The 10,155-nt window shown below is 45.1% G+C and overlaps 1 protein-coding gene across 1 annotated transcript in view; it reads left to right on the forward strand.

Moving 5' to 3' along the window:
• The window catches only part of LOC115188876 (protein flightless-1 homolog), a 29,827-nt gene extending 23,895 nt beyond the window's left edge, over nt 1-5,932 (forward strand). Inside the window, exons 15-19 of the mRNA XM_029747701.1 lie at nt 9-26; nt 2,432-2,560; nt 3,409-3,621; nt 4,586-4,651; nt 5,630-5,932. Coding sequence (XP_029603561.1) covers nt 9-26; nt 2,432-2,560; nt 3,409-3,621; nt 4,586-4,651; nt 5,630-5,764 — 561 coding nt within the window. The 3' untranslated portion in view covers nt 5,765-5,932. The remainder of the gene's footprint in view (nt 1-8; nt 27-2,431; nt 2,561-3,408; nt 3,622-4,585; nt 4,652-5,629) is intronic.
• The last annotated feature ends 4,223 nt before the right edge of the window (nt 5,933-10,155 follow it).

Raw genomic sequence — 10,155 nt, forward strand, 5'->3', positions numbered from 1 at the left:
ACTCAGAGTTCTGCTTCATCCTCAAGGTCAGTTATATACCTGACCTCTGACCCCTAACCTGAGACACACTGACCCCTGAGACCCCCTGACCTCTGACCCCTAACCTGAGACACACTGACCCCCTGACCTCTGACCCCTAACCTGAGACCCCCTGACCTCTGACCCCTAACCTGAGACACTCTGACCCCTAACCTGAGACACTCTGACCCCTAACCTGAGACACTCTGACCCCTAACCTGAGACACTCTGACCCCTAACCTGAGACACACTGACCTCTGACCCCTAGCCTGAGACACACTGACCTCTGACCCCTAACCTGAGACACACTGACCTCTGACCCCTAACCTGAGACACACTGACCTCTGACCCCTAACCTGAGACACACAGACCTCTGACCCCTAACCTGAGACCCTCTGACCCCTAACCTGAGACACACTGACCCCTGACCCCTAACCTGAGACACTCTGACCCCTAACCTGAGACACACTAACCTCTGACCCCTAACCTGAGACACTCTGACCCCTAACCTGAGACACACTGACCTCTGACCTCTAACCTGAGACACTCTGACCTCTGACCCCTAACCTGAGACACTCTGACCTCTGACCCCTAACCTGAGACGCACTGACCTCTGACCCCTAACCTGAGACGCACTGACCCCTAACCTGAGACCCCTGACCTCTGACCCCTAACCTGAGACGCACTGACCTCTGACCCCTAACCTGAGACCTCTGACCCCTAACCTGAGACGCACTGACCTCTGACCCCTAACCTGAGACACACTGACCTCTGACCCCTAACCTGAGACGCGCTGACCTTCTGACCTCAATAACACAGGAAATAGCACACCGACTAAAAACCTTTAACTTGTCAGAACTTTAATTGAGTGTAAAATGTCAGCCACTTAACCTCTCTGGGCCACCGTAGTCAACAGCCAGTGGAATCGCGTGGCGCGAAATACAAATACCTCAAAAATGCTAGAACTTCAATTTCTCAAACATATGACTATTTTACACCATTTTAAAGACAAGACTCTCGTTAATCTAACCACACTGTCCGATTTCAAAAAGGCTTTACAACGAAAGCAAAACATTACATTATGTCAGCAGAGTACCCAGCCAGAAATAATCAGACACCCATTTTTCAAGCTAGCATATAATGTCACAAAAACCAAAACCACAGCTAAATGCAGCACTAACCTTTGATGATCTTCATCAGATGACACTCATAGGACATTATGTTACACAATACATGCATGTTTTGTTCAATCAAGTTCATATTTATATCAAAAACCAGCTTTTTACATTAGCATGTGACTAGCATTCCCACCGAAAACTTCCGATGAATTTACTAAATTACTCACGATAAACGTTGACAAAATACATAACAATTATTTTAAGAATTATAGATACAGAACTCCTTTATGCAATCGCGGTGTCAGATTTTAAAATAGCTTTTCGGCAAAAGCACATTTTGCAATATTCTGAGTACATAGCTCGGCCATCACAGGCTAGCTAATTTGACACCCACCAAGTTTGGGGCAACCTAAACTCAGATTTACTATTAGAAAAATTGGATTACCTTTGCTGTTCTTCGTCAGAATGCACTCCCAGGACTTCTACTTCAACAACAAATGTTGTTTTGGTTCCAAATAATCCATAGTTATATCCAAATACCTCCGTTTTGTTCGTGCGTTGAGGTCAGTATCCGAAGGGTAATGCGCGAGCGCATTTCGTGACAAAAAATAAAATAATATTCCATTACCGTACTTAGAAGCATGTCAAACGCTGTTTAAAATCAATTTTTATGTGATTTTTCTCGTAAAATAGCGATAATATTCCAACCGGACAACGTTGTATTCATTCAAAGACTGAAAGAAAAAAATGTAGAAGTCTCGTGAATGCGCATCTCAGTCTCACTGTCCCCAGGCAGGCCACTTACAAACTCTGCTGCTGTACTTTGCCAGAGACAGGAGACACATCATTCCACTTTCTGAACGCTTTAGAGAGCCAATGGAAGCCTTAGAAAGTGTCACGTTACAGCACAGATGCTGTATTTTCGATAGAGATGCAACAGAAGGACAACAAATTGTCAGACAGGGCACTTCCTGTATGGAATCTTCTCAGGTTTTTGCCTGCCATATGAGTTCTGTTATACTCACAGACACCATTCAAACAGTTTTAGAAACTTTAGAGTGTTTTCTATCCAAATCTAATAATTATATGCATATTCCCGTTTCTGGGCAAGAGTAATAACCAGTTTAAATCGGGTACGGTTTTTATCCGGCCGTGAAAATACTGCCCCCTATACCCCAACAGGTTAATAGTGTATTGACTGACTGTGTGTGGGTGTGTGGGTGGTCTGTGTGTGTGTGGGTGGTGTGTGTGGGTGTGTGGGTGGTCTGTGTGTGTGTGGGTGTGTGTGTGTGTAGGTGCCGTTTGAGAGTACAGACAACCAGGGGATAGTCTATACCTGGGTGGGTCGGGCTGCTGACCCTGATGAGGCCAAACTGGCTGAAGACATCATGAACTGTCTGTTTGATGATACCTACAGCAAACAGGTACGTCTGTCTTTATACCTGTCTGTCTTTATACCTGTCTGTCTTTATACCTGTCTGTCTGTTATACCTACAGCAAACAGGTACGTCTGTCTTTATACCTGTCTGTCTTTATACCTGTCTGTCTTTATACCTGTCTGTCTTTATACCTGTCTGTCTTTATACCTGTCTGTCTGTTATACCTGTCTGTCTGTTATACCTGTCTGTCTGTTATACCTGTCTGTTATATCTTATTAACAACCATAGACATAGGAGTATGGACCTCTGACCGTGGCAGTTTGACTGGTAACCATGGAACCTCTGACCGTGGCAGTTTGACAGGTAACCATGGAACCTCTGACCGTGGCAGTTTGACTGGTAACCATGGAACCTCTGACCGTGGCAGTTTGACAGGTAACCATGGAACCTCTGACCGTGGCAGTTTGACAGGTAACCATGGAACCTCTGACCGTGGCAGTTTGACTGGTTACCATGGAACCTCTGACCGTGGCAGTTTGACTGGTTACCATGGAACCTCTGACCGTGGCAGTTTGACTGGTTACCATGGAACCTCTGACCGTGGCAGTTTGACTGGTTACCATGGAACCTCTGACCGTGGCAGTTTGACTGGTAACCATGGAACCTCTGACCGTGGCAGTTTGACTGGTAACCATGGAACCTCTGACCGTGGCAGTTTGACTGGTAACCGTGGAACCTCTGACCGTGGCAGTTTGACTGGTAACCGTGGAACCTCTGACCGTGGCAGTTTGACTGGTAACCGTGGAACCTCTGACCGTGGCAGTTTGACTGGTAACCGTGGAACCTCTGACCGTGGCAGTTTGACTGGTAACCATGGAGCTCCTGTCTCCTAGGTGATCAACGAGGGGGAGGAGCCGGAGAACTTCTTCTGGGTGGGGATTGGCTGTCAGAAGGTATACGACGAGGACGCTGACTACATGAAGTATGCCAGACTGTTCCGCTGCTCCAATGAGAAGGGATACTTCGCCGTGTCGGAGAAATGCTCCGACTTCTGTCAGGATGACCTGGCCGACGATGACATCATGCTGCTGGACAACGGCCAAGAGGTGGGACGAGCTGTCTATACACCTGGACACTACACCTGTCTATATATATACACCTGGACACTACACCTGTCTATCTATATACACCTGTCTATCTATATACACCTGGACATTACACCTGTCTATCTATATACACCTGTCTATCTATATACACCTGGACATTACACCTGTCTATCTATATACACCTGGACACTACACCTGTCTATCTATATACACCTGGACACTACACCTGTCTATCTATATACACCTGGACACTACACCTGTCTATCTATATACACCTGGACACTACACCTGTCTATCTATATACACCTGTCTATCTATATACACATGGACACTACACCTGTCTGTCTATATACACCTGTCTATCTATATACACCTGTCTATCTATATACACCTGGACCCTACACCTGTCTATCTATATACACCTGTCTATCTATATACACCTGTCTGTCTATATACACCTGGACACTACACCTGTCTGTCTATATACACCTGGACACTACACCTGTCTGTCTATATACACCTGGACACTACACCTGTCTGTCTATGTACACCTGGACACTACACCTGTCTGTCTATGTACACCTGGACACTACACCTGTCTGTCTATGTACACCTGGACACTACACCTGTCTGTCTATATACACCTGGACACTACACCTGTCTGTCTATGTACACCTGGACACTACACCTGTCTGTCTATGTACACCTGGACACTACACCTGTCTGTCCTATGTACACCTGGACACTACACCTGTCTGTCTATGTACACCTGGACACTACACCTGTCTGTCTATGTACACCTGGACACTACACCTGTCTGTCTATGTACACCTGGACACTACACCTGTCTATCTATGTACACCTGGACCCTACACCTGTCTATCTATATACACCTGTCTATCTATGTACACCTGGACACTACACCTGTAATAGTGTTTTCTGTCTCTCTCTCTCTCTCTGTCAGGTGTACATGTGGGTGGGAACTCAGACCAGTCAGGTAGAAATTAAACTCAGCCTCAAAGCCTGCCAGGTGAGCTATGTGACCCTCTCCCGCCCCAACAGTAATGATTTGTTTCTATAGTTTTACTATATCTTTACTGTGTATAGAGTCTGTCAGTCTATTGTTTTACTATATCTTTACTGTGTATAGAGTCTGCCAGTCTATTGTTTTACTATATCTTTACTGTGTCTAGAGTCTGCCAGTCTATTGTTTTACTATATCTTTACTGTGTCTGTCAGTCTATAGTTTTACTATAACATTCCTCCAGGTGGTTCTGTCTCTCCTCCAGGCGGTTCTGTCTCTCCTCCAGGCGGTTCTGTCTCTCCTCCAGGTGGTCCTGTCTCTCCTCCAGGCGGTTCTGTCTCTCCTCCAGGCGGTTCTGTCTCTCCTCCAGGCGGTTCTGTCTCTCCTCCAGGCGGTTCTGTCTCTCCTCCAGGCGGTTCTGTCTCTCCTCCAGGTGGTAATATAATGGTTTTTCTGTCTCTCCTCCAGGTGGTTCTGTCTCTCCTCCAGGTGGTGATATAATGGTTTTTCTGTCTCTCCTCCAGGTGGTTCTGTCTCTCCTCCAGGCGGTTCTGTCTCTCCTCCAGGTGGTTCTGTCTCTCCTCCAGGCGGTTCTGTCTCTCCTCCAGGTGGTTCTGTCTCTCCTCCAGGTGGTGATATAATGGTTTTTCTGTCTCTCCTCCAGGTGGTTCTGTCTCTCCTCCAGGTGGTTCTGTCTCTCCTCCAGGTGGTGATATAATGGTTTTTCTGTCTCTCCTCCAGGTGGTTCTGTCTCTCCTCCAGGTGGTTCTGTCTCTCCTCCAGGTGGTTCTGTCTCTCCTCCAGGTGGTGATATAATGGTTTTTCTGTCTCTCCTCCAGGTGGTTCTGTCTCTCCTCCAGGTGGTGATATAATGGTTTTTCTGTCTCTCCTCCAGGCGGTTCTGTCTCTCCTCCAGGTGGTGATATAATGGTTTTTCTGTCTCTCCTCCAGGTGGTAATATAATGGTTTTTCTCTCTCCTCCAGGTGTACATCCAACACATGCGTTCTAAGGAGTCGGAGACGCCCAGGAAGCTGCGTCTGGTCAGGAAGGGGAACGAACCCCACTGCTTCACACGATGCTTCCACGGCTGGGGCGCCTTCAAGACGCCGCCCGCGTAGAAACACACAGCATAGACACGCCCGCTCTACGTAGAAACACACAGCATAGACACGTCTACGTAGAATCACACAGCATAGACACGTCTAAGTAGAATCACACAGCGTAGACACGTCCACGTAGAAACACACAGCGTAGACACGTCCACGTAGAAACGCACAGCATAGACACGTCCGCTTTATCATATCAGCACACGTTTTACCTGCTGGATGTCACCCTTCCTGTTCCCCTCCCCCCTCCTTCCTGTTCCCCTCCCCCCTCCTTCCTGTTCCCCTCCCCCCTCCTTCCTGTTCCCCTCCCCCCTCCTTCTTGTGTCCCTCCTTCCTGTTCCCCCCCCCCCCCCCCCCCCCTTCCTGTTCCCCTCCCCCCTCCTTCCTGTTCCCCTCCCCCCTCCTTCCTGTTCCCCTCCCCCCTCCTTCCTGTTCCCCTCCCCCCTCCTTCCTGTTCCCCTCCCCCCTTCCCGTTTCCCTCCTTCCTGTTCCCCTCCCCCCTCCTTCCTGTTCCCCTCCCCCCTTCCCGTTTCCCTCCTTCCCGTTCCCCTCCCCCCTGTTCCTCTCCCCCCTCCTTCCCGTTTCCCTCCCCCCTCCTTCCCGTTTCCCTCCCCCGTCCTTCCCGTTTCTCTCCCCCCCTCCTTCCTGTTCTGCCTGATCTCCGTGGCGACGATGCAGCCGTTTCTGACGTCCCAGAGAGAGAGAATGTTTCAGTGATCGGTCCTGGCCTTGCCGTAGATATAGTTATACCAGATATAGATGTATATTTACTAGACTGCCATCTTCTACTGTACTGCAGCAGCTCTACGTGCGCACGCCTCGCTGTAATTGTGTGCACGCTCCTGATGTCACTTGCAGACACTGTATTTATGAGAATAAAGTTTCACGAAACATGTCTGTTTACTAACTGGGTCTCAAGTGTAGTTCACTTTCCTTTTACAGTTTTTCAAGGTCATTTACTTCTGTATCTATTCAACCTTTTTGTGGCGGGGGGATAAAAAATCTGATTTTTCAGGGGTGCTGCAGCACTCTCACCTCCATTGGCTGTGACGGACAGCCGGCCGCCCGACCGACCGACACCCGGCCGCCCGACGGACACCCAGATACAACTGTGGGAAGCTTTGGACCAGCATCCCTGTGGAACGCTTTCAACACTTTGTAGAGTCCGTGTCCCGACGAATTGAGGCTGTTCTGAGGGCAGAAGGGGGGTAGAACTCCCAACATTAGGAAGGTGTTCCTAATGTTTTGTCCACTCAGTGTCAATGACTTTAGATTTATTTTACCTTCTGATCACTGGAGACGGGAGACCAGTCGTCATGGCAGCAAACTGAATCATATCAACTTTCCCACAGCTTTGTGGGTATTGTTAGATGTTAGAAAACACCTGCAATAACATCTATGTGTACACGACCAAATAAAATGTGATTTTGATTTGTTAAAGTCGATGAAAACGCAGTTATGTGGAATTGAAATTGTACGGCCTTTTAATAACTTGCAGGGACGTGACGTCTAGTCCGAAGTCTTTCAGGACACCTGAGTGTCCCGGCATCCGTTGGTCTGATTGGTCCCTTTAATCACACGGTTCTTTCCCTTCGTATCGACCAGCGGTTCTTAAAACGATTTCAACCTGGGACCCAAATTAGAAATAACGGTATTTTCCCGGGACTCAGAGTTTAGGAAAATATGCAACTTTTACATAAATATCAGTACATTTCATTGCCCTTATGCATAAAACAAATAACAATGACATGAAATATCCGTATAAATGTTTATTTACCCCCCCATTAAAAACACTTACATATATGTCTAGGTTGGAACTGTTGAAATAAAATACATTTTTTATTCTGAACTGAAATGAAGTGATTGATCACATCACACACAGTCCTGACGACAGCAGGTCTATTCTGGCCTCTGTTTTAACAACACTGAGGTCCTAACGACAGCAGGTCTATTCTGGCCTCTGTTTTAACAACACTGAGGTCCTGACGACAGCAGGTCTATTCTGGCCTCTGTTTTAACAACACTGAGGTCCCAACGACAGCAGGTCTATTCTGGCCTCTGTTTTAACAACACTGAGGTCCCAACGACCTATTCCGGCCTCAACTTCCTGTTGATGAACAACCCAGAACTGTGTGAGTGGGTTCTGAAATACCTCTCTGGGTTTACCATCATGTTGTGGATGTTTGATCAGGACGTTTTATTACATTTGTTCCGTTATGAGAGACTCGTTACTAAAGGCTCTTCCACAACACATTGTGGGCGCTGCTCGTTAGAAGGTTGTATGAAAGAGAAACTCATCGCTGTATTTGGGTTTCATGATGTCAGAACTTGTGGCTCGTTTGAGTCCATTTGATGACAGCGGTGAGTGATAGGGAGTGGGAATAACAAGCCAGTGACTGATAAATGGGAATAACAAGTCAGTGACTGATAAATGGGAATAACAAGTCAGTAAATGGGAATAACAAGTCAGTGACTGATAAATGGGAATAACAAGTCAGTAAATGGGAATAACAAGTCAGTGACTGATAAATGGGAATAACAAGTCAGTAACTGATAAATGGGAATAACAAGTCAGTGACTGATGAATGGGAATAACAAGCCAGTGACAGATAAATCGGAATAAGTCAGTGACTGATAAATGGGAATAACAAGTCAGTGAATGGGAATAACAAGTCAGTGACTGATAAATGGGAATAACAAGTCAGCGACTGATAAATGGGAATAACAAGTCAGTGACTGATAAAATGGGAATAACAAGTCAGTAAATGGGAATAACAAGTCAGTAAATGGGAATAACAAGTTAGTGACTGATAAATGGGAATAACAAGTCAGTAAATGGGAATAACAAGTCAGTGACTGATAAAATGGGAATAACAAGTCAGTGACTGATAAATGGGAATAACAAGTCAGTGACTGATAATTGGGAATAACAAGTCACTGACTGATAAATGGGAATAACAAGTCAGTAAATGGGAATAACAAGTCAGTGACTGATAAATGGAAATAACAAGTCAGTGACTGATAAATGGGAATAACAAGTCAGTGACTGATGAATGGGAATAACAAGTCAGTGACTGATAATTGGGAATAACAAGTCTGTGACTGATGAATGGGAATAACAAGTCAGTAAATGGGAATAACAAGTCAGCGACTGATAAATGGGAATAACAAGTCAGTGACTGATAAATGGGAATAACAAGTCAGTAACTGATAAAATGGGAATAACAAGTCAGTGACTGATAAATGGGAATAACAAGTCAGCGACTGATAAAATGGGAATAACAAGTCAGTAAATGGGAATAACAAGTCAGCGACTGATAAATGGGAATAACAAGTCAGTGACTGATAAATGGGAATAACAAGTCAGTGACTGATAAAATGGGAATAACAAGTCAGTAAATGGGAATAACAAGTCAGTAAATGGGAATAACAAGTCAGTGACTGATAAATGGGAATAACAAGTCAGTAAATGGGAATAACAAGTCAGTGACTGATAAAATGGGAATAACAAGTCAGTGACTGATAAATGGGAATAACAAGTCAGTGACTGATAAATGGGAATAACAAGTCAGTAACTGATAAATTGGAATAACAAGTCAGTGACTGATAAATGGGAATAACAAGTCAGTAAATGGGAATAACAAGTCAGTAAATGGGAATAACAAGTCAGTGACTGATAAATGGGAATAACAAGTCAGTAAATGGGAATAACAAGTCAGTAACTGATAAATGGGAATAACAAGTCAGTGACTGATAAATGAGAATAACAAGTCAGTAAATGGGAATAACAAGTCAGTAACTGATAAATGGGAATAACAAGTCAGTGACTGATAAATGGGAATAACAAGTCAGTGACTGATAAATGGGAATAACAAGTCAGCGACTGATAAATGGGAATAACAAGTCAGTAAATGGGAATAACAAGTCAGTGACTGATAAATGGGAATAACAAGTCAGTGACTGATAAATGGGAATAACAAGTCAGTGACTGATAAATGGGAATAACAAGTCAGCGACTGATAAATGGGAATAACAAGTCAGTGACTGATGAATGGGAATAACAAGTCAGGGACTGATAAATGAGAATAACAAGTCAGCGACTGATAAAATGGGAATAACAAGTCAGTAAATGGGAATAACAAGTCAGTGACTGATAAATGGGAATAACAAGTCAGCGACTGATAAATGGGAATAACAAGTCAGTAAATGGGAATAACAAGTCAGTGACTGATAAATGGGAATAACAAGTCAGCGACTGATAAATGGGAATAACAAGTCAGTGACTGATAAATGGGAATAACAAGTCAGTAACTGATAAATGGGAATAACAAGTCAGTGACTGATAAATGGGAATAACAAGTCAGCGACTGATAAAATGGGAATAACAAGTCAGTAAATGGGAA

The sequence above is a fragment of the Salmo trutta genome, unplaced genomic scaffold (assembly GCF_901001165.1).
Source record: "Salmo trutta unplaced genomic scaffold, fSalTru1.1, whole genome shotgun sequence".
Taxonomy (NCBI): domain Eukaryota; kingdom Metazoa; phylum Chordata; class Actinopteri; order Salmoniformes; family Salmonidae; genus Salmo; species Salmo trutta.